Here is a 24349-nt window from a genome sequence, read left to right as displayed (position 1 = left end):
GGGGTAGGGCCGAGACGCGGGGCATGTGGGGAGACGAAGGCGGCTGTCGTTAGAAGAGAGCACATGTAGTGCGTCCACGGGTAGGAAGCGTGTGGCCTATGCAGAACACAGTGGATGGAAGTGGGGGGGGGGCGTAACTATATGTCTGTCTGTCTCTCTCGCACGTCTTTTCTCTCCCAAGTGTCTTTCCCACAATTCCCTCCCACAATACCCTAGTCCTTGCACCATTCCCTCACCCACAATTGCCCTTCCTCTCCCACAACCCCTTGTTGTTCCCACAATTCTCCATCCTCTCCCACAACCCCTTGCTTTTCTCACAGTTCTGTTTCTCCCACAGCCCCCTATTGCTCCCACAATCCTCTTCCCACAATTTCCCATTTTCTGCCACAATTCTGGATTCTTCATGGTTTCTCACACATCTGTTGTGTTCTACAGTTCCTTTTGCTACTGCATCCCACCGCTCCCCAAATTCTTTTTCTCGGAGAGTTTTCTGTTCTCCAGCATAATTCCTTCCCTCTGACAATTGCCCGTCATCTCCCACAGTTCTGTCTCTCACAGCGCCTCTCTTCCACAACGGCTAGTCTCTCCCACAGTACTGTCTTCCCCATAATTCTCTGTTCTGCCTGGCAATTCCATATCTCCACCCCACCCACCCCCCGGCCCATCCAAGTTCCTGCCGTTTCCCACAGTACCCTCTCCCACCATTGCGTCTCTCCACATCTCTTTATCCTCCATCACAGTTTCACACCTCCCCAAATTCCCTGTTCTCTCCCACACTTCCCCGTTACCGTCCCCATTTCTCTGTTCTCTCATACACCTCGTTCTTTGTGATTCTCTCTGCCGTCACTTGCCCCTCCACGTACCACCAGGTGGCGCCATGGGTTGTGTTTGCCAGGGGCGTGTGGGAGGGAACACAGCCCAGGGCCTCCAACTCTCGGGCTGGCGGGACCCAATTCAACACCTTGAAGGGGACGCAGGCCCAAGGGTTGTACGCTCTCTATGGCTCATGCAGCTAACCACCTGGCTGGGATTTCTGATCTAGGGCCTCGAGGTTTTAAGGGATCCAAGAGCAAGAGCTGAGGGCACCGGGGCATCCAACATGGCTTCCCAAATGTCAGGTCTGCGTGGAGCCAGGAAGTTCTCGAGAACCTGCCTGGGCTTGCAAGGCTCCCTGCCGGGAGTTGCTAGGAAGACGCTCGGCCCTTGGGCACTGGGAGGTCGCTGGCGGCTGCATTTCCTGCACGCGCACTCAGATGTGCACATGCACCGACAGAGAATTAGTCCCTCACCCCCACCATGGCCTCTTTGCATTTGCTTCTCAGAGACTTTAAGACCAGACGAGAAAACAATTGGAAAGGCAGGCCTGCTGGAAAGCCCACGCTGCAAGCACCAGGCCAACTCGTTGCAGGCGGGGCTGGGGGCCAGGGGCGCGGGGCGGGTGTGTGTGTGTGTGTGTGTGTGTTTTCAGCGGCAGCGCTGGCGTCTGAAGCTCAGGGTTGTCGTGACACAAAAGGGACTCCTCCGTGGAGCCCAGGAACTCTGAAAAAGGGGGCAGAATATGTCCCAAAGTGTCAGGTCACGGGCCAGATCTTGATCCCGAGCCCCCGTGTCACCCTCCAACCCAGAGGCCTTTTGAAAAGACCACAGAAATCGCACACAAGTTCCCACGAGAGAACCGAGCCTTCGGGGAAGCGCCAGTGAACCCCTCCGGCCGGAAGCGCAGGTTCCCCGCTCCCACCCTCCCCGAGGGCAGCGCAGCCTCTCCTCGGAGCCGCGATGCCGGCCCTTCCCCCGTCTCCTGAATCCCTTTCCCGCCCCTTGGTGGGCTCTTCACGCTTGGGGCGGCTCCCTCCGACCTGTGTGCTCGCCGCGCGCCTCCCGCAGCGCAGGCCGCTGTGGGGTTTGGGCGGTGGTGGGGACGGTGGTGTGTCGGCCACGCGGCAGACCCCGCGCTTGCGTCCTCTTGGGTCATATCGTCACCTGTTCCTGTAGCTCCGGCTTCCCCAGGCATCTCCAAGCCCACAGAGTGCTGACGGCCTCTCCTTTTCCCCCTGCTTGTGACTCTTCTTACTGCGGGCTTGTTCCTGCCGGTTTTTATACGTTAGTCTCCATGAGTGCTCTGAGGTGCCTGCGCCGTGTCCCACGGATGTCAAGGCGGTGACCCCACGGTATTTAGCCATTCAACGTTAGTTTATCGTGCCGGGGGCTTGTTTAGGCACTACAGATACCGTGGTGACTGAGGTAGACAAATGCGCTGTCCACTGAGACTCTCCGTATGATTATATAATAATTATATCAGCATTTGTGAATGAAAGTCTCAAAGAACTGTACAATATTCAAGGCAGCCAGAAGTGCTGCGAAGAACAACACGTCAAGAGGGGGCAGGAGAGTGGCTGTAGATAGGCGCCCCAGACACCTCCTTGAGGAGGTAACATTTGAGTTGAGACCTGAATGCAGTGTGGGAGTGAGCCATGAGAAAATCTGGAGCACTTTGCGGGCAGAAAAAGAGATGTGCAAAGGCCCTGGGGCAGCACTGAGCTTGGATGTAAGAGAAGCATGTGCCTGGAGGTTGTGAGTGAGCAGAGGGACATGAGGGGCGGAGGCTGCAGCCGTCAGCGGGGCCTCTCGGTGGAGGGAGTTGGGATTTGGAGATGTTCCTGAAGGGCAGTCACCTGCCCCATGCACAGCTGAAAAGGCCACCCTTCTCTGCGTCTTCCTTCGCTGTATTCCTGACACACACACCCTAGAACCTGACACCCAGCAGGCAAACCTGGATATCTGTGGAGTGATATCCGTAGAAAGAACAATTTTGACATCTGTTGCAAAGATCTCCCACACCTTCTAAAGGAAGGCGTGTTGTTGGGATGATTAAACAGACCTCCAGGATTACTCTTTTGGCTGCAGTGATGTTTGCGTTCACTCTGATTGTTACCTACGTCCCTCCTCTTAAGTTTCAGTAAGAGGAGTCCTTGGGGCACCTCGTGGAATTGAGAGCCGGTGGCCGGGCGACCCTGGAGCCCTGTTGCCCCCGAGTGACCCCTGGGGCAGCTGTGCCCACCGTCACCACAGTGCACTGAGATCTCGGGCCCCTTAGACAGCGTGTCCCAGGGCTCCGAAACTCCCCCGTGTCAACAGTCTGTTTCCGTTTGGGCTGCAGCATCCACAGGGTTCGGCTGACATGCAGTGAGCTGCCCAGTGGCAAGGTTTGGAGGAAGGGAGGCAGGGTGCACCTCCCTTCAGGGAAGTCATACATCAGCTGCCCCAGATGATTCTGTAGGATTTTTGTCCTTCGGAATGATTTAACCACATGTGGATGAAAGTATCATGTAATTTTCCTTTTTAAATACGGACGGTTGTGAAGCCTGTGAAGGACGTTCTCAGACACGGACACTGTCACATGACAGTCTTTTTTTCCTCTCCAGGTTCTGATGCCAGCACAACTGAAATCCATATTGCAAGTGTGTCCCACAACGCAAAGGAGGCTGAATCTGTTCCAAAAGCCCAGGGAGACCTGTGAGAAGACAAGATGGAGGTCCAGACCCCGTCTTCCTCAGACTCCATGTTTCTCATCCCTTAGGACTGTGTTCCCGCCTGCAGTCAGCGCATTGCAGGGTGTAGCATCCCCCCAAATCTCACTCCCATCACCACGTTAGTGTATTCCCCAAGATCCTCTTTGTGGTAGGAGGGATGATCCGTGAGCCTGCGCTTGGGGATGGCAGGGGGAGTCTTTCCAGATCAGACACTCTCCAGACTTTCCATTGACATTAGTTTTTCTGATCTGGCTGTAATGTAAATGCCAGATCCAGGTCCTTGGAAAAGTTAATAAACTAGCTGTGTCCGAGCTCCCAGCCTGACTTGGATTCTGTCTGAACAACACCTCCAGCGAATGGTCTTGAGTCAGATAGTGATGATGCCAAAAGGCCACGAGAAGAGGCAGCAGGACCGACGGAGCACCGAGGAGCAGCTGCACAGTAAGCTCCTTATCCACCACTAGGGGGCAGCGGAGGACAGGCTTAGACCGGCAATTTAGTCCTCGGTCCTCACGTTGCGTTGAGCAATGATTGAGTCTAAGGAATCCTTGGGACCTGACTCATGCTCAGATCATTGCCTACGTTTCCATCTTTCCATCAGTTGATATACAGATTACATATATAAAGTATACATATATAATTATATAGAGTTGTCCTTTGATATCCAAGAGAGATCTGTTCTAGGACCCGCACGGATTTCAAAATCCAGAGGCCCTGGTCTACACCCATGGGGGGTCTTCCACATCCACAGGAGCCACGGGCCGGGGGATGGGCAGTGCAGACGGTCGGCTGTTCATAAAATTTGTATACTATAGATATTGAACATATACAAGTGCATATATATATATATATATATATATATATGTATATACATATACATATATGTATATATATATATATATATATATATATATATATCTGGGGGCAAAAATACTGTGTATACTATTCATTGGAGACGTAAGCCACCTAGGTAAGTCTATCGAAAGGCAAGGCACCATTTCCTCAGGGCACTGCAGTCAGCTCTGCCATGTGACCCTCGTTTATATCAAGACTAGGACTCCATCCTGCTCTAGAAAAGCTGTCCAGGATGCTTCTGGATTTGTGCTTTTGGAGTCATGTGGCCACAGATGGATTCAGAGCATCCTGTGACTGTGACCGTGGTATCCAGGGCTGCGTGCTCCTAAAGATGGACCGACGTCCCAGCCACCTTGACCCAAAGTGTCCAGCAGGTGTGAAGGCGTTTGAACTTCCCAGGTGTCATCTGCGTTCTTAATCTCTGCATCGACATTCCATCTGCCCCCAGCATCAGAAGCCTGTTCTCTGAGGACTCCCCATGCTGAATGAGGCACAGCCTCAACCCCACTCTAGAGCAAAGCTGCCAGCTGCTCACTTTCCCAGGCCCCCTCGCAGCTAGAGCAAAGCATGGGCCTGGCAGAAAATCAGATTCATGTCCCAAGTCTAAGTTGGAAGCTGGTGCCCAAGGCAATGGGCCGTGCAGAAGCACCGCTGGAAAGGGGTCGGCAGCTGGTGCGTCTGCTTTGGAAGGCATCCGGGGTGTGCTTTCAGGGGCCAGCCCAGTGTCCAGTATCAAGGTGTGGGCAGCTCCCGGCGCCGCGTCTGTACCCGGTGTTATGTGTATGGGCCCGATCCTGCAGCCGAACACGGCCCCCAAGCCTGGTTCTCCAGAGACTCCCCCCGAGGTGTTCAATGTCATCCTCACCCATTCTTTTGGCTCTACATTAGCCACAGTCAGGTTCAGAGCTTGCACGTGAGAACCCAGGCTGCCGTGACTATGTGGTTAAAGGGATCTCTCTCAGTAGATGGGGTGTCAGCATCGCAGCTGGCAGGGTGGTTTCGATTGGGATGGAGGCAGAGTGAGACCTTCACGTGGCTACGTGCCACGCCCTAAGCTACACCTGGGCACTGGGGACAGAGATGCTATCAGTCACTCCCGGGAACAACAAACGAGCACAGCAGATCACGACAGACCACGCCTAGCTTTAAGCAAGTTCCCTGTAAGGCTGGCTGCTGCAGGGGGCTGCTATGTTATTGTTTTGTAGACGGATAAGGGGAAAGATCTAGGGGAGAGGAACCGATGGTGATGGGAGATGGGAAGGTTCTTGAAAAGGGGAGGGAACTGGGACCCAGAACCAGGAGTTTGGACGTGACAGGTGTAGCTGGGAGTGTAGCTTGGGTGGAAAGATAAGCCTGCTCCTATCAGGTGGCTTCTGTTTGATTTCAATTTATTGGCCAGTTTATTTACCACACCGTAAGAAACGTTTAAATGAGTCTACTTATTCCCCCTATTCCAAAGATACCCTCTTCGTCGTTTACAGTTGTGTTTCTGGTGGCCGTTTCTCTCAAGAACTTTGCTCTAGGGTAAGTATATTCCTAATAGGAGTCCCCATCCCCCAGCGGATTAACTTCAAGTTTTAGGAGAAGGTAATACTGTAACAGTCCCTGCTTCCTTCCACCATGGGTACCGCCCCCTGCCCTCCCCCACCCCGAGGCTCCCCAAGCCCTCCCCCATCACAGGTCCCCCTCCCCGCGACCCCCCACGTGGTCCTCCAGGTGGAGCTGCATCTTCTTTTGCTTACCTTGCAAATGGATGAAGACACTTGGGAGAAAAAGGAGCCAGACTGGAAGAAAAAAAACAAAAACAACATTCCACCCAATTCTGAGTCTTTTTGTAAGGGTAGTTATCTGCTTCCCACCCCCTCCCAGCCCATTTCATGCATCTCACCAAGTGATTTCCAGGCTTCCACCAACACCAACAGTGAACACCACCAGCGTCCACAGGTGCACAGAAACCTTTCTGTGAATATGAAGAACACCTCAAGGGCCCTTTAGGAACAGCATCCAGACGTGGGCAGTTGGAAAAAAAAAAAAAAAAAAAAGGTCTCTGTGCAGTGAGGGGAAACTTGGGATTCCCGAAATAAAGTGGGAGCCTCAATGGACAAAACATTTTTAGAATGACGGCAGCAATGGGTTCCATGCATCTGAAGATGAAAGTTGGACAACCTGGATTCAACCCAGAAACCCCTTCGAAGCTATGAATATGCCACCAGCACCGCTGCTGAAGCCACCAAAGCCCGCGTCCCACACGCATCTATCCCGGGAAGCTCTGCCCCGCGCTGTGCAAGCCCACTGTGTTTGCTACAAACGTCTCCCCGGGGCCTCCCCGTGGCTTTAGCAGCAGGGCTTGGGGTGCTCAGAGCTTCACCCCAAATCCACCGTGTGGGAACACGCTTGGTCAACTTGGCAAGACTTAAAAAAAACAAAACCAGGCAAGGCTGAACCCCAGACAACACTGGGGCAGAGGGAGGAAGGGGTGGGCCAGCCCCTGGCTCTGTTCTAGCCCAGGATCAAGCTGGGATTAGAGGAAATGGCACCACGACCTTCTTTTGTGACTCATGTGTACAGCCAAACGCAGCCCGTCTCGCTGCGTCTGCCTACCACGGGGACAGCAGCTCAATTCAATTATGTCACATCCGTTCACTGATGAAAGTGGCATCAATGGAAACACCTGGCCAGGGCTGGCACAGAGCAGACTCCGTCAACGTTTCCAGACGTCTGTCTGCATTGCGCCCAGTGTCTGCTCACCAGTATCCTACCACCTTAGGTTCTGCTAACTACTCAAAGCTCATCCTTGAACTCCAGCTCCCAGCAAACCAACCCCACTTGACAGGAGAAAATTCATCCGCTTTGACTTTCTCCAACAGCCAGCCGGAAACACAGTAACACAAAGGAAACGTACTAAAAAGCATGCTGCTCCTTTTATATCGTAGCGGGGCAGCTGACCCTCCTGCCATCGCGACCCCGAAAGCGGCCCTCCCATTTTTTCCTGGAGAAAACACAGAGCTCCGTCTACACTCAGGGGTGTCAGCGTGGGCCCCAGAGGTGCCGACCAAGACGAAGAAAGCACACCCACCAAGTTCTCTATCAAAATAGAGCAATTTATTCAAGACACTGAATATGATGTTGATTCTCTCTTGAAACAAATGAGCTATGACGCACAAGGTGATTCTTTCTGGGAGGGCGAGAGGGTGAGGGGCGGTGGGGGAGAACGAAACAGGGGCCGTGTGGATGGAACAGGATCTGGAGAACGCGGACAGAAGCACATCTGGCTGCACGTCTGACACAGACAATAAAAACCGCAGAAGCCAGAATTCACCTCAGTGAGCGGCGGAAGGAACGATTCTGCATTCGGCAAGAAACACGATTAAAAAAAAAAAAAAGGTGGAACAGAAGGTTAAAAGAGACAAGTAACAAGGAACAAACGCAGACCCTTACGCCTGACAAAGTGCACTTCACGTGGCTCCAAGATCTATTTTTAGAAAGACAAAACGAACGTCACGTTCTGGGTGTCCTGTGGGGTCAGATGTGCCCCGTGGGGCAGCATCCCTTTCCCAGGTGTGCACAGAATGAGTTCTCAGTCACTGCAAACCCAACCGAAGATTCCGGGGAGGATCGTTGTGTTACTCCTGCTTTCAGAATCAAGGTCCCATTTGGTCACTGAGACTGAAGCATTTACTTCCAAGTGTTAGAAGCTGTAAACGATGTCCAACGCTAACACGAGCCACGGGGCACCGATGACAGGGACGCGTCCGCTGAGCGCTGGCTGGCATGGTGCAGCTGCTGGGCAGCGTGTGTGGCTCAGGGCACGGCTGCCGTCCTGCTGAGAGCGGGGATGGGTTTCCAGGGGCGCTGGCTGCCTCCTCATCTTGCCTCCCTGGGGCCCCTGGGAGGCTCCCTCCCAGTGGCCGGCCGAGGACGCCAGGAACGCGGACGGTCTGCCTTCCTTAGCCTCAGGTCACTGCCAGGCCAGGGATCAAGCCCCCGTGTCAGTGGCCTCACAGCCCTCGGCTCCAACCCGGCAAGTCCCAACTGGTTCAGATTTACCAAGAGGCTAAAGTCAGCGCTTGGAGACCCTGGGGACCGACCGTCCGGTGAGCACTGTGTCGCAAACCGACTGTCCTCACCCGTCAGCAGGCTTTGGCTTGTCAAACTCAAACTGTGTCCTGACCCTGGACAGCTGATGCCTGCAGGGGTGACACATTTTCATTGGGCGAGGGGGTCCAGATGGTGTTCGTCTAGATCCCCCCAAACTGCACCCCAAACCTAGTAACTTCTTGGTGGCAGGGCATTACCAGTGTACCCGGGGATGTCTGCCATCTTCACAGATGGCAGTGGAGACTCTGGAGAACTTTGATCTTCTTAAAGGCCAAGCGTTTAGGTAACAGATCCCGAATAAAATGCTCCACTCATACATAAACAGAGCACTTGTTGGTCTACTACAGACGGGGCTTGAATAACTCGCAGATCCATGGAGGCCCATTAATGATCCGAGAAAGATGAATGCACTCTGGCTTTTGAGGCTGGTCCTGGGACAACCCAAGTTTTGCAGGAAGGCCTGGTCTGCTCTGCCCGTTAGCTTTTGACTCCACGGACAGACAGCACCCTCTAAGTGACATGGGCCTTGTTGCTGGAACACACACACACGGCTGCACCCTGCCTGCTGCCAGCCCCCCGGGCCCGGCCCCCTGCCCCAGCCCGGCCTGTGCCTGCAGGAAGACGGATGAACCCAGAGGCCCTGTCTTCTGCTGCTTCCCCCGCTGCTAATTTAAAAGATGGGTCAGCGTCGGGTTATGACAACAAAAGTACAAAGGTCACCTGATCCAATGAAAGGAAACTCCTCTAGGAACACAAAGCCACGTTTAATTTTTTAAAAACAGTAAAAAGATTCATTATTACAAAAAGAAAACCTTTCTCCTCCTCTGTTGCAAGAGGAAGAAACCAAGAAGAGGACAGAAATTATTAGTGACACTCTACCTACGGAATTCACCTTCAGGACGGAAAACCTCTCTCCCTGTTCGTTTTTGTCGTTATTAGACCCAGTGAGATCCTGGAGCCCGTCCAGTCAGCTGTGCAAGGACCGGCCAAGGTGCTCTTGGTGGGACCACAGGAGGCCCCGCGGCCTGAACGATGCCAGGCAGCATCTGGCCGAGTGGATGGCTGTTGACGGCCCCTTCCACGCCGCTGGTCCTGGGAACACTTCTTGGGTCCGAAGGCACGCTTCTCCAGGTCTCTCCTGCCGCCTACTATGTGGTCAACACACCCTGAAACATGCCAAGGTCGTCTTCGAGCTGGAAGGGCCCGGATTTTCCTCTCTGGCCGCAGAACAGTCCCAGCGCCGACCCCAGAGCTGGCCCCTTCCCACACAGATTCCTCACTGCCCTCGAGAAGTTGAAAGTGAAGGGAAAAAGCTACCTCAGACCCTGCCTGTGTCCTCCTAAACTTTTGTTTTTTTTTTAAAATATGAATCACACAAAGCTCTCTATGTCTGATGGCCATTTTAGGATTTTAAAATTGTTTTAACATAAAAATATTTTTTTTTCTCCAAAAATACTCTGGGTTCTTTCTCTTATAAGTCACTTACTTTTTTCTTCCTCCCGTAAAAAGTCCCCCTGGCCCCCTGCCTTCTTACATAAAGCACTTATTATGCGCCAAAAGTGCCCTTGAGACCTAAGATGGGAAGCAACTATGAGGAAGGGGCGGAGAGAGTGCGCGAGGGGGAGAGGGGAGGGGAGGGGAGGGCAAGAAAGCCCCGCCTGTCAGAGACTCTGTGAGGGCGTGATGCCAACCGAGACCACCAAGGAAGGAAGGAGGTGGAGGGGGCAGGCGACATCAGCAAAGAAGCAACAAACCCAAAACAGTTTCCACCTCAGACCCAAGGCCCCCAGACGACAGGATTCCAGCCCATAGAAAAACCACGTGACAGAGTCTAGAAAATAGAAAGTGTTGGGATTACAAAGTTGCCCATTTCATCCGTACAAACTGGTCTTTGAACATCCTTGTGAGAGTAACTGTAGTGTCCAAATTTTTAGGAAGGAAAAAAAAAAAAACCCCACCACGTGAGGAGTTCCCCACCCCCCTTTTGGTTTATCACAGCATTTTTTTTCTTTTTCTTTTTGGCACAGGTTGTTTTTTTTTTTCTTTTCCTCTCAGCCATCAGAGCCTGTCTGGATGGAAACCAACCCGTGCACCGTCTAGCTGGTGGCTTCATGCTTCCCAGGCTGAATGTTCCAGGTGGAAACCATTCTGTCCCCCTTTGATATGACTGTGTGTATGTTTTTGTTTTAAACTTCTTGATAAAGATTACAAAAAAATAGAGACTCCTGTGGCCAGGGATGAGTTGATTTCAAAGTACACTCTAAGGTCAAGTTCGTACAGCTTTGGAGCTGACAGGATCGTGTTTGAATAGTGCTACAACCCCACACATTCACTGCTGGTCCATTAGAATTCTCTTCTTGTTTCTAAAATATTTCGTGTTTACTTTCGCAGATCTAAGACACACACCTGGAAGGAAAGAGAAAGCTCCTGTTATCTTGAGACACGACACAAGACGCCTTTAGGGCAGAGGATGGCAAACGGCCTATGGACCAAATCCAGCCTGTTACCCACTTCTGACAAAGTTTTATTGGTACACGGTAGAGAGGGTTCAGAGCATCTCTAACGACAGACTAACGTCTGAGCATCTGACCAACCAACCCCAGGCAAACAGGACAGAGGGGAACAGCCAGGTCAAGGGCTATGCTAGGAACTAATGGGGTGGCCACAGCCATCGGCAGGTGTCACAGACCAGACACTGACATGGCGGGGCAGAGGGCAAATCACGCCTGAACACACATTTGGGGGCCGGGCTGACATCTGGCCAGCCAGCCCATTGCCACCTGCCCTACAGCTCATGGCAATTCCAAGTGCAGGCGTGAATCCAAAAGCTAGACATCTTAGGGGATCAACATAGGGCCACTGGGACCCCGGAGACCTGTGGAATGCCAAGTCGGGCCTTTATCACCAGAGGGCCCAGCAGGCTGGGAGCCAAGACAGGACCAAGTTACTCAGCCTCGGCACCTGCGCTCCTTGGGGCCGGTCACGTCTCTCCTGTGGGCATCCCGTGCGCTGTAGGAGGTTTGAGCAGCAGCCCTGGCCTCCGCCCACCAGATGCCAGTAGCCCCCCGACCAGACCGGTGGCACCCAAAACGCCTCCAGACATTGCAGATGTCCTCCAGGGGCAGAATCACCCCTGTTGCGGACCACCAATTTCACCGAGAAAACGTCATTCAGGAAGTCAGAGAGACGGCTGCTCCCGGAGGCGGTGCCAGCCCAGAAGTTTCCTTCACCAACACACACTGGGCGCGGCGCTCGGAGGCCACCACAGCGCCGGAAGCCCCCGCAGGTATCAGGGGTCTGACTTTTCGCGTCTCCACCGCCGAGCCCTCCGCCCCCCAGGAAACTACGGGTGCTGCTTACGGAGCCGTCCGACGCGCTGGCGCCCACTTTGTCCCCTCGGGCGTTCCAGCACACCTCGAAGATGCCGCCGGTGCCTCGGTAGCTGTGGACGAGACTTCCGCTCTGCAAAGCAAAGCCACCATCACTCGCGATGCAGAGCGCCGACGTGGACCCCCAGGGCGTCAGCACAGAAACTTTCAAACACAGAAGCTAACAGAGTTTTCAGTGGCCGTAACGCGCCTCTCAGACCTGCTGCCACGGGGGGCACAGCTGACCTACGGCAGCCCGCGGAGTCGATCTAAACATGTTGCAGCCGAGGTCACGCCTCCCAGGGGTCATTCCCGGGGGCCAGCGACTGAGGGTGGCGGGGGGACTGAGGCAGCCGGGGAAGGGGCACGTCAACAAGTTCACGCATGTGTTTATATTTAGAGAAGGTGTCCATCGCACTGAGGATTAAAGAGACCCTCGACATGTCTTAAAGAGTTATGTGACTTATAAAAAAAATAAATAAAGGGGTAAAATGATTTAATGACTTGCTGACAGCAGGAGTTACCTAACTGATGATGTCATTTCAGAAATCCATCCATCACTATTTCCAGCAAGAGCTCCATGAACAGACCGCTACACGTTAATGTCTGTTTTCCGGGTGGCCCATCGGGGGCTCTAAGGCTGGCCTCGGCACCAGGCTGGCTCCACGTAAGGGCCACCGTCGCCTCTTACTCGCGGAAAAGACATGAGCATGTGAGGCGGCTCCTGGGAAGCCTGAGGTCTCAGTGGACCACCCTCGGGCACCCCCCACCCTGCCCCGCCAGCTACCGTGGCTCCCGCACCGCCCCCCTGCACCAGCCACAAGGGGGCGTGGGCTTGAGAAAGTACATTCATCCAAATGCCACCCAGGCCTAAAGGAATCACGAAGGAGCGTGGGAACAAACAGGAGGGGAGGGATTTCCCTGGCGGTCCAGTGGTTAGGACTCCGCGCTTCCATTGCAGGGGGCACGAGTTCAATCCCTGGTCGGGGAACTAACATCCCGCGTGCTGCACAGGGCGGCCAAAAAATACAAAAACAAAAGACAAAACGGAACAAACCAAAAAAAAAAAAAAAACCCCAAAAACCAGGAGAGGAGAGGCCACTTCATCCATCCTGAGGCCACACAGGATGGATCGCTGGCTGGCTGCAGTGATCCCTCCCATAGCACATTTCTCTCTTCCATTAGCAGGAGACACAAGAGCCCAGTATCCTCAAACACCGTCTCCTTTTACTTCTGTGACAGCATAACCAACAGGGACACTCTTGCTGCTACCCAAACATAAAACACTTCCCTTCAAAAAATCAAAATGCCATGACAACAGCCAACGAATATGCCCCATGGTCCTCGATTTGTTCCCTGTAGAAGCTACAGAAGGTGATGTGGAGCAGAGGCGGTCAGGGCTGGCCTCCCCCCGGACGGCCGTTCCCCCTGGAAAGCTCCGATGGAACGACACTTCTGACTTAGACCTCAGTACCCACAGGGCAGCGTCTCGGGTGGGAAGATGACTGGGTTACGGTTTTCCAAGGTGACTCCTCGTGCCCAAGAGAAGGAAGTGGCAGGTGGAAGGCTTACCTGCCAAGGACTCCGAAAAAGTAACGAGTCGATGGGCGTCCCTGGCGGCGAAGACCGCCCGCCCCCACGGAGCACAGGGCAGATGACACTGGGTCTGGGGTCCACCCGGGGACCTGGGGTTTGTGTCACGGCTCCGCGTCTGAGGTGAGGCATTCCTGAGCACACACTCATTCCCTGGTTGCTGTTCCGGGCGTGGGCCACCAAAAACACGACTGTGGGGGCGCTCCCTCTGGAGAGGACTGGGCGGTGGGAATCGGGGGATTACCTGAGTGTTCCAGATGTGCACACACTTGTCAAAGGAGCCGCTGGCCAAGTGCTTCCCGTCGGGGCTAAAAGCTACACTATAGACCGGTTCCTGGTGTTTGGTGAGCGTGTGGATGCAAACGCCCCGCTCCACGTCCCACAGTCGAACTGTAGAATCGAACGAAGCACTGGAAACACGGGAGGGAAAACGTCACCACAACACACGCGGGTTCCCGACTGTTTCCCTAAGACGCGGCACGGACAGCGGGCGCTGCTATCCTTTCCTGGCTCTTACGTTTCGAGAGACGACAAGCGGGTACAGTCTTTCCTCTTCTAAAACGTGAACCAGATATACTGAAAACAAAGCCACGGTCGTAAAAATCCCCTCCTCCTTTTTTTGGGTGCTGTTACGAGGGAAACAAATTGACATCCACACTCGTCTGTCTGTGTGTTTTTCTAAGATATGAATGATATGTATTTTTGTATTCACTACATTTTCTAAAGTGCTCCCACAACTTACAACACAACGTCTATCGTTGCCAACTAAAACAGTGCTGAGAGCCGCATCTGGGGAAATAGCAAACCGAGCAAGTACAGAACTAAAATATAATCGCATCCAAATACACAATCGCACTCCTGGGAGCTGCAAATTTTAGTAATTTCCAAATCTGCAAGAAGAGTACACAGCACAAAGATGCTTTACCCGGCACTCCTTCTCTCTGCAGGGACTTACAGGGCAGCAGCATGTCCCTTTATGCTTGTTAAGTAGAAGGATCGCTTACGCTCGTAACGGGTGCCACGTGATACGAAACACCTTCCAAGTTATAAAACGAGGGAAAAGATAGCGTTCTGTACCCTAGACATTTAAGTGGATTTCAGGACAGTTACTTGAAATAAGAGAGTAACGGCCTTCGTGTTTTTCTGGATCGGCCTTTCAGCCGACGTGGGACTTCCGTCCAGTGTTTTCTAAGAGATGGCCTGGGGTCGGTCCTTTCAGTAGCAAGAGTCCTTGCTGCCTGGCGAGGCCGCCCACCCCACGGCTACACAACAAAGACGGAGGGCTCTCCCTCATTTATAGGAAGGCCATGCCACCTGCCACTACTCCCCACAACCCTGTTCTCTGCACCTATACAGAACAAACCCACTGCTGCTTCCTGGCAGGGAAACATTCCTTCCAAGCCTGGTCTTTCCCAGGCCAAACAGCTAAACACACACCCACGCTCTGTTGGATCATGGTCTCTGGACCCCTAAGTAATCCGGAAATTCAGCCTCAGAATCTCTTTAGTTTGTTTTTCTAAAGGTTCGTGTTAAAATATCATACTGGGATTGGAACATTATATCCTGCATGGGGTCCAGTGAGCACGGGGACAAGTCTGCTGACCGCAGCCTAAGTGATGGGAGTTCTGTGGAGGCCACTGTGGTGACTTAGAACCACTCTTCTCAATTCTGGCATCTGACTGACTAGCCACTCCTCTGCCTCCAATGCTGGTGTCTTGGCGGGAGGTGGGGGGCTCACTGTATAAACAGGTCAGATCTGGCTGCGGCTGGGGAGACTTTATCACCATTCAGCATTCTCACCACCTGTAGCTTCAAGTTGAACCAAGTACACCAAGCCCAAGGTCCAAGCTGAATTGTTTCCCTTCTCTATTAGGAAAGCAAAGTGCCGGGGGCCTGGCCATATATTGATTCCTCCCCACCAGCCTCATGCTTAAGACCGTCCTTACCTCAAGTTAGCCATCACGTGATAATTTATGTCTCGGGGCCCTTTCAAAATCAGCCGCCTCTCCATTTACTTTGGAAGGGTGTACGCACGTTTGGAAGACAACTTGGCAATATTTTCTGGGCTCTCTGGATATGAATAACTGTTCCCGGCCATGTTGCTGGCTCAGCCACAGTGAGCACGGTTGCCTTTAGGAACCGAGACCGGGCTGAGGGCTGTCTTCCCTTTACCTTGCTAGCATGATGCTGGAGTTTGGGTTGCTGGTGGCTGGCCCGGTGGGACTCCACTTTATGGTATATATCTCTTTGCTGTGAGCTTGAAGGTCATGGACACACGTATCCTGCTTCATACTCCAGATCTAGAGAACATATTGGGGACAAGGTGAGCAACGGCTGCTTCTCCCACCGGGGGAGGTTCTCCACCATCCCTGCTGGGAGCGCTCCTCAGGTTCCCGCCTCTGGGAAGCTCACGCCCAGCGGGGTGGGCAGCTGGCCGACTGGCCAGCAGAGGGGCCGGCTGAACCCTAGGGGGCGCCCATGAGAAAGGCCGCGGGAAGGGCAGGATGAAGCGGGAGGTCACTGCAGGACAGCGACTTTTGCCATTTGCCAAGTGGGAACAGCGCTCAGAACAGAAATATGCAGCTGGGGGAGCAGTGAATGTTAACACCAGCACTGAGTACAGGGGGTCGTCTGGGATCAAACGGCTCAGCCTTTTAGAATGCTTTACCTTTAATGTCATGTCATCAGAGCAGGATGCTAGCAACATCCCAGAAGGGTCCCATTTGATGGCATTGACCTCATTCTGAAAGAGAGCAAAGGGTTTCAAAAAGAAAGAAGGGCCTGGGCGCAGTAATACAACCTTCCAGCAGGGGGAAGGAGCGCACTGTCCTCTCTGCAAAAAGCCTACTTGCATCCACCCTGGAGAGAAAAGAACATGCCCCAGGCTGCGTGCATATGCCCCCCTTCCTTACTCCGCCTAGCTCGGTGATACAAAATGCACAGCGTATGCCACACATAACCAGCCACCCTCATCTTAGTTCTCTAAGGAAAAAAAAAAAAAAATCACAACTAGGAAGGAAGCCGAATGAATTTACACAGAGTAAGGGCAGCACATAAAACCAGGAAGACCAGTAAGTTATTTTAAAGCTGACTCGGAAAGTCATTTTCCTGCCCACTCTTGATACAACAGCTGCCCGCTCTGTCCAAATCTGTCAGGACATCATCTCTCTTTTGGTGCTGAGTGGAGGGGGAGGAAACGTAAAGCAGCAAGGTTACCGGGGGCTAAACCCAGGCCCAAGACGGTGTGACCTGAACACACACATGCAGACGAGCACACGTTACCTGGCTATTTCCAGAGCAAACAGCCAGGTAAACAGAACGCTGTAACTCGGCACACATGGAAAGCTCTAGCAGGCAGGCCAGTGTGGGAAGGGGACCGGGGTGGGGGGGAGGCGCAGAAAGGAACATTCAGGCTCTGGGGGCCAGGGGACCTCGAGGCTAAATCCTGGAGGACGAGGCAAATGCTCCCGTGGGCAAGGGAGCCGCCTGCAGCTGAGTGGAGGCGGGGAACGATGTGCCTGGCGGGGTGGGCCGGGGAGAGACGGCGGGAGCCAGCCGCGGGTCTCGGGCCTCCCATTTCTAGTAGGGGGACCGTGGAGCCCCGTCCCGTTCCCTCATGCCTGTTGCTGCAGCCTAACAATTAACTCATTTCACACTCATAATTAACTTCCCAATTAATCCCATGCTGCTAAGTGCTCTGGTTTGGATGATAAATGGTAACGGTCACGCTACTTCCTAAGGACACTGAGTGTTGAACGGTGCGAGACACGGAGGGATAAGGCTGCGTCTGTGTTCCATGTGGTACCCGCGGTGGAAGGCCCAGAAAAAAAGGGAGGGATTGGAGCCTGAAGTACAAGGAGCAGGCCTGTGGGTGAGCCCGGGAGGTCGAGGCAGTCGGACTGAGTGTGTGTGCACAGGCAAGCGGACCCAGGAGGACACCAAGAGAAGCAGTGCCTGGTGACAGTGCGCACCAGGGACAAGGGCAGCGTGGGAGGCACACTGAGTGTAACTGCTGAGAACAGAACCCGAGGGCGCATCTCCAAGGGTCTGCCTGCAAGAGGGAGCTGGTGCCCACTGACTGTCCCCAGTCGAACCCCCTCCCATCTTCCAGGGTGAAAGTGGACTTTCCTCTCCCTCCCTCTGGAGCCCAAGTCACAATTCCCAGAAAACAACCAGAAACGGCACACAGGGTCTCGGGAAGAAATCAGCTCGATTACATTTAGTTCACAGCTTGTGTGGAATGATGGGCTGCAATGAGACCCGTTTAAAGAGCCAGGTGGTGCGATGGCATGAAAGTCCCAAACGGGGCAGCTGGCAAGTCACAAAGATTTCCTAGTAAAAGCTCGGGGACGGTCCAGGCGTGGAGGAGAAATAAGTTAAGGTCAGAAAAATTAAAAAAGAAGGGTCTGTTTATAGCCACGACAAGATGTTAACAGGACAATTGGTCCCTGGGCTCTGAAAGAACCTTCTTTTGGAAGCAGGGACCTGTAGGGACAGAAGCTGGAGAAAGTGGGTACTAAGGAAACAGGCAAGTGCCAAGGACAATGCAGTTTATGTCAGGTAAGTTAGTGGCAAGGGACGCTGTGAGTCAAAGGTGGGGAACAGTGCAGGTGTGAGGTGCTCGAAGCCAACAGGTCCTCCAGGAGGACCGGGGTAGAGGCGGGGGCGTTGCACACTAGAGGGATCTGCCAGGGAAAGGCTGCGAAGAGCCTCATGGGCTATGCGGGAGGATCTGATGATCCATCCAGAGAACAAAAATGCTAATTTGAAAAGACACACGCACCTCAATGTTCACAGCAGCGTTATTTACAATAGCCAAGACGTGGAAGCAACCTAAGTGTCCATCAATAGATGAATGGATAAGGAAGATGTGGTACACACACACACACGGAATACCACTCAGACAAGAAAAGAATGAAATTCTGCCACTGGCAACAACATGAACTTGGAGGGTGCTGTGCTTAGTGAATAAACTAAGTCAGACAAATATCGTATGCTATCACTTATATGTGGAATCTAAAAAAATACAACAAACTAGTGAATATAAGAAAAAAGAAGCAGACTCACAGATACAGAGAACAAGCTAGCGGTTATTGCTGGGGAGAGGGAAGGGGGAGGGGCAAGACGGGGAGGGGATTAAGAGGTACAAACTATTACGTATAAAATAAATAAGCTACAAGGATATATTGGACACACAGGGAATATACCCAATATTTTATAATAACTATAGATAGATTATAATCTTTAAAAATTTGAATCGCTATGTTGTACACCTGAAACTTAAATAATATTGTAAATTAACTATACCTCGATTAAAAACATTAATTAATTAAAAAAAGGAATTCAGTGAGAAGTCAGCTGGTGTCTTGAGTTTCTTGGATTGAATGTTGATGTTTTCCACCAAATTTAGGAAAATGTGGCAAAATCACCGTTTCAAACAATTTTTCTGTTCCATTCTCTTTTCTTCTCTCTCCATTACACATATATGCTAGAGTGCTTCACACTGTCTCGTAGGTCATTAAGCCTCTGTTCATTTGTTCAATCTTTGATCAATTCTTCAAACTGGCTCGTTTCTGTGATCTCTCTTCAGGTTCAGTAACCTTATTTCTGCACTCTCTCCACCAGCCATTTAAGATTTTCACTTCAGACATTCTACCTCTCAATTCTGAGATTTCCGCTTGACTGTTTTAAGAAGTTTTCCTTCCTCTGCTGCCCTTCCGCATCTATTCACTCATTACAAACAGCCTTTCCTTTATTTCCTCATACAGTCTAATAATAGCTACTTTAAAGTCTTTCCTGCAAAATCCAACATCTGGCTCACCTCAGGTCACTTTTTTTTTTTTTTTTTAAAGCCTTCCCAGATGGATAACTGGGTTAGCCAATCACCTGAGATAGCTACAACAGCCCAAGGAGCAGTGGGCTGCAGAAGAACTGGTCTGCAGTCACAGTATCCTTTAAGCCTAGGCAGAGAGGAGCCAGCTCCCAGCTCCCAGCACATTCGCACGAACCTAAGCCCCACAGTCAGAGCTCGCACTTACTGTGTGTCCCTGGAACGTTTTGACCGGGCGGTCGCAGCCGAGTCTGCAGACATGGATACACATGTCTGTGCTACACGAAGCAAATGTAGTGTTGTTCTGCCAATCCACGTCAAGGGCAGGGGCTGTGGAGCAGCAAAAGGTCAGGGGGGAACATTTGCATTTAGCAGTTGTGCACAGAGCTCAGGTGACTCAGAACAAGTAACAGCATAGTCAAGATGCCTAAGGACAAGATAAAGCAGCACCGCCAGTGTGAACACAGCCTCTGTCCCCCCCCAGACCTGAAAGTCTGTCCTTCACATTTGGAGGGATGCCCAGAGGCCTCCGGAGCAAGACTCCGTGACAGCTCAGGTGCCATAAGCGCAGTCCCTTGCTCTGCGGGCACAGGTGAGACAGGGCAGGAGAGAAGCAGGCTGTCCCGCACCTTGCCGCTCGCAGGAATATCACTGTGCTGGGCTGACTGGATTGGCTTTAGATAGAGAGGAAAGGAAGATTTCACATCCTATGTTCAAGGTACCCGCACCGAGAAAGTCTCCCACAGGGACTTCCCTGGTGGTCCAGCGGTTAGGACTCTGCGCCCTCACTGCCGAGGGCCCGCATTCCACTCCTGGCTGGGGAACTGAAATCCCGCAGGCCACGTGCCGCGGCCCAAAAAAATCCCCCACCACACAATTAATGCATTCCACCAACTGGAGGATGCTTATCGTTGACAAGGGGACAGCCTGAGGGGACACAAGTGAACACTTATGGTGAACACTGCCTCTGGCTCCTGGGCCTTTCTCAGGGGCAAGTGGCTCCAAGAGCTCTGTGTGGTTTGGGGGATGGTGACGGCCCTCTTCCCTTCCCCCAACCTCCCCGGGAGACTGCTCAGCATCGTTGTTCTCTCCACACACTTGCTTGCTTCTGGGCAAACAGAGGGTTAAGTCCTGCAAGCCCCTGGTGAGATCTTCATTGACAGATCGATCCCTAACCATGTCCCACGTGTGTTTCTTACAGGCAGGTCAGCACTGAATTAGAAGAATCCAGCTTCCTCAGGATACGCTAACCCGGACTGCCCCTCCCGCGCTTCAGCCTTCAAGTAAGAGATGCACCCGTGCACACGCGCCAGCCTTCCACAGCTGCAGGCCTGGATCCCCTTAGCTCCCCTGTCCAGCTCTGTCCCCACACAGAGGCTACGGGTGGGAGGATGTGGCCGGGAGGCAGTACTGGCTTTTTCAACACCCCAGGGCGTGCATCTCTGTGTGTCACACCCCCTGCAGAGCAGTTCAGCACGGGCCCACGGTTTCTGCTGCATTTCCCACGTGTGCCCAGTGGAACAAAGGAACCGGATCCACTTGGTCAGAAGGATGTTCCCGGGAGCCAGAGAGTGAAGAGCAAAGCCCCAGCTGCTGCTGTTTACGACACTGCACGAGCCAAATGACGAATTCCTGGGCCAGCCTCTGCAGTGGGGTGTGCAGTTAATACGCCTGGAAGAGTGACAATCTGGCAGGCGTTTCGGGGGCTGGTGACCAGCACCTGGCCGTTAAGAATTTACGTGCGCTGAACCCCTGCCATCTAAACAGAGGATGCTGTGTACTCAGGTGTCTGGCCCCATTCTGCGTCGATGGTGCTGCCCTCCCCCCAGGAGCTCACCATCCAGTGTGGGTGGGGACAGGTAACAGGGCTTAGCTATTCTGGGGGTCTGTGTGGCCTCCCTGCCCACACTTGGCCAATGAGGTTTGACCGCCAGCAGCATTCTAGGTACAGGCAAGCATTACTTCGCTTTTTTTAAAAAAAACTTTTAATTGTGAAATGCTTACAGAATCGCAGGACGCTGCAAAGATGTAACAGAGAGGCCCCACGCTGTACCCTTCCCCCACTGGTGGCATTTTATGCCCCTACAGTACAACGCCCAGACCCAGAAGGTGAATGGGCGCCACGTGTGTGCAGCGCGGCACTGTTTGAACACATGCGCAGGCCTGTGTAACGACCACCGCAGTCACGACCCAGAACCCTGTTCCATCACCATGAGGACCTCCCTGTGCCACGTTATCAGCACACCAAGCCCTCCCTGGACCACCCCTCAACTCTGGCTCCACATCTAAAATTTCGTCATTTCGAGAATGTTATGTAAACGGCGTCATCCAGCATGTGACCCGTGGAGACTGGCTTTTTCCACGCGGCAGAACCCCCTTGAGAACCTATCCAAGCCGTCGCGTGTTATCAATAGTCTACTGGTAACTGTTCCTTGTCACTGCTGAGCGGGGGAACACCGTGAGGCTCTGAGCTGACACTTCCTGCTGTTGGTGAACAGCGGACGCGCCCCACCAGGCCTTCATGGCGAACACCTGCGGGGCAAGGCGGTTTCACAGATCAACCCATCAAATGCCAAGGAAAGGTGCCCCTACCGCTCTCCCTGCCTGCACTTCATCCTGAAAAACAGCCCCCTTTCTTTCCTTCCATCTTGGACAGTCTCTACCACACCACCTGACACTACAAAGAAAGAGCAAATAACACACAGAGCTTCCTGACCCAGCAATGGGATATGGGTCGACCTCATGGGCAGCAAAACCGCAGGTGAGAAGCTCTCTCAGGACACAAGAGACACGTGGTCTGTGGGATGGAAAGCCATTCCATGGACCTTGGGAATGCTCTGGGAATACTAATTTCCGCTGGAAGCCTTGGTACACGAATTCTTAAGATAAAACTGTTAGACGAACCTTACTGATGGTTATTTTGGGCAAATCATTCTCTGAAAAACAGAAGGCAGAGCTCTCTTCATCACAGATATCCCCCATCACGTGAGCACGGAAGTCAGCACACCTGGTGTTCTATGCCTCTGCCCTGTCACTGCATCCGTCCTGACAGCAAAGGTAGGGATGGTCTTGGGATTTATGCCAAACACGATGGAAATCCACCAGACTCACTTGCTTTGGTCTGCAGAGTCTACAGCACAGATGTCTGACATGGAGATGACACACACAGATCAAAACCTGGAGACTGGGTTGCTGGGGACTGGGGAAAGGGGGAATGGAGAGTGAGTTCTTAATGGGTAAGGGGTCTCCTTACGGGATGACAGAAATGTTGTGGAACTAGACAGTGGTGAATGCTTTGTATATTCTGCCCGCTCCAAACACACACACACAGGCACATACACACACACGGACACAGGCGGGGATGCCAAGCTGCCTGCTCTTGGAGCCCTGTCCATTTCCTCGTGGGGAAATATATTCTGTAAAACGTTCACCAACTTCCACATCATCAATGGTATCAGATTAAAGCAACAAGAAAATTCACTGGCAGCCCCAGCAGGTGTCTCCGGTGTGGTCCCAAGGACAGCCGGGAAGAGATGGGCTGCCTCTCCAGGGTAGTGGGGTGCAAGCCGGCGCCTCCCGTGTCTGCCTCCGTCCGGAGGGAATGGAGTGCCGCGTGGAGTAACAGACGCTGGCGTCCACGCATTTGTCACAGTCATGTCAAGGCCCTGTCGGGACCTTTCTGCTTAGTCTGCTCCCTGCAGGACCGTGTCCCCCGCGTGGAGCCCTCCCTGGGCACGGAGGAGATGCACCATCTTGGGGAGCCCTCGGGGCCAGTCCTCTGGTTCAGACCATCACCAGGCACCCAGAAATACCCAGCAGGAAAGACCCTCTGATCCCCTCCTAAACACTGTCCCGGGGCCACCTGACACAGTAAATGTTCACCCTGTACACTCAGCGATTCCCTCTCAATGGAGCAGACGCCTCCCATGAAGGGAAGCGGCATCTACCCCCTGCTGTCGACTTCAAGCCAGCTTCTCCTAACAGTTTATTAGTTTCCACCTCTGTCCTAAGGTAAGAGACCACATCTAACAACAGGACTCAGTCACACGGAACATGAAGCATCAGGTGGGAATCTGGGAACCTGGCCTCCCTAGACCCCCGGCTGCCCCACGTGGCCTGGTGAGGACCCAACATACACACAGACGTGTGTGGTCGAGAACAGCAGCTACACATCCGTGCAGGCAAGACCACTGCAGCCCTGACACTGCTCCCTGTAGGAAGGCTTGGCGTCAAGGATGGCGTTGGCCCGAGTCTGGGACTTCGGATTTCCCACCGTGCCCTAACCGGTAAGAACAGCTTCTGTGCCTCCACCGTCTGTGCAAACAACGTGGTTTATAATGAATCCCACGCTCCTCCTGGGAGTGAAGAATTCGGGTGCAGGCGGGCATAGGGCGCCTACTAACCAGAAATGCTGGGCACCAGGCTCTGCTGACTTCACACGACCTTTCACACGCATGATCACCGCTTGCTTCCGGGGGAACCCAGCATGTCCCAAGCGACTCCATCAGGAGACACAACCTTTGGAAGGTCTGGATCTCGCCCCGTGAGCCTTTGCCCTCTGCTGACATTGCTTTGTATCCTTTTACTGTAATACATCTGAGCTATGAATTCAACTGCACGCCCTGGGAGTCCTCCCGGGTGAGCTGCTGAAGCTGGGCGAGGTCTTAGGGACGCCCCTGACACAGCGCCCTTGGGGCAGCAGCAGAAAGGAGCCCACACCAGTTCTGGGGCTGGTTCGCAGCTTTGTCTTTAAACTTTTGAGCAAACGAGCGCCGAGGGCATCTGTATGTTGGAGACCGCAAGAGCAGTGCTTCCTGTGAGACGGGCTTCCTCCCTACCAGCTATATTCCGTGCATGCCATCCGCTAAGCATTCACCATTACTTTAAGGGACACCTCCTAGGACTCTGAATTATTATTTTTGAATGACAAAGAATAAAAAGGGAAATTTTAAAATATACTCACCGGAATGAAACGGAAACTGCTGTTTGGCCTCTCCTGTGTGGGCATCCCAAATTATTGTTGTCTGTGCTCCGCAAAAAAAAAAAAAAAAAAAAAGAAAAAAAAAAGAAAGAAA

The 24349-nt window shown here is 52.9% G+C and overlaps 2 protein-coding genes across 2 annotated transcripts in view; one reads left to right on the top strand and one right to left on the bottom strand.

The window, feature by feature from the left end:
- GPR143 (G protein-coupled receptor 143) overlaps positions 1-9552 on the top strand; it is a 32776-nt gene extending 23224 nt beyond the window's left edge. The window contains 2 exon segments of the mRNA XM_007469191.1: positions 3423-3513; positions 9423-9552. Coding sequence (XP_007469253.1) covers positions 3423-3513; positions 9423-9552 — 221 coding nt within the window.
- Positions 9553-10676: 1124 nt separating this feature from the next.
- The window catches only part of TBL1X (transducin beta like 1 X-linked), a 53474-nt gene continuing 39801 nt past the window's right edge, over positions 10677-24349 (bottom strand). Inside the window, exons 8-14 of the mRNA XM_007469190.1 lie at positions 24238-24298; positions 19483-19604; positions 16113-16187; positions 15617-15744; positions 13689-13854; positions 11844-11945; positions 10677-10889 (exon numbers count right to left, since the gene is read on the bottom strand). Coding sequence (XP_007469252.1) covers positions 10863-10889; positions 11844-11945; positions 13689-13854; positions 15617-15744; positions 16113-16187; positions 19483-19604; positions 24238-24298 — 681 coding nt within the window. The 3' untranslated portion in view covers positions 10677-10862. The remainder of the gene's footprint in view (positions 10890-11843; positions 11946-13688; positions 13855-15616; positions 15745-16112; positions 16188-19482; positions 19605-24237; positions 24299-24349) is intronic.

The sequence above is a fragment of the Lipotes vexillifer genome, unplaced genomic scaffold (genome assembly GCF_000442215.2).
Source record: "Lipotes vexillifer unplaced genomic scaffold, Lipotes_vexillifer_v1.1 scaffold411, whole genome shotgun sequence".
NCBI lineage: Eukaryota > Metazoa > Chordata > Mammalia > Artiodactyla > Lipotidae > Lipotes > Lipotes vexillifer.
Note: the sequence above shows the minus strand (reverse complement) of the source record. Positions and strands in the feature narration are given on the sequence as shown.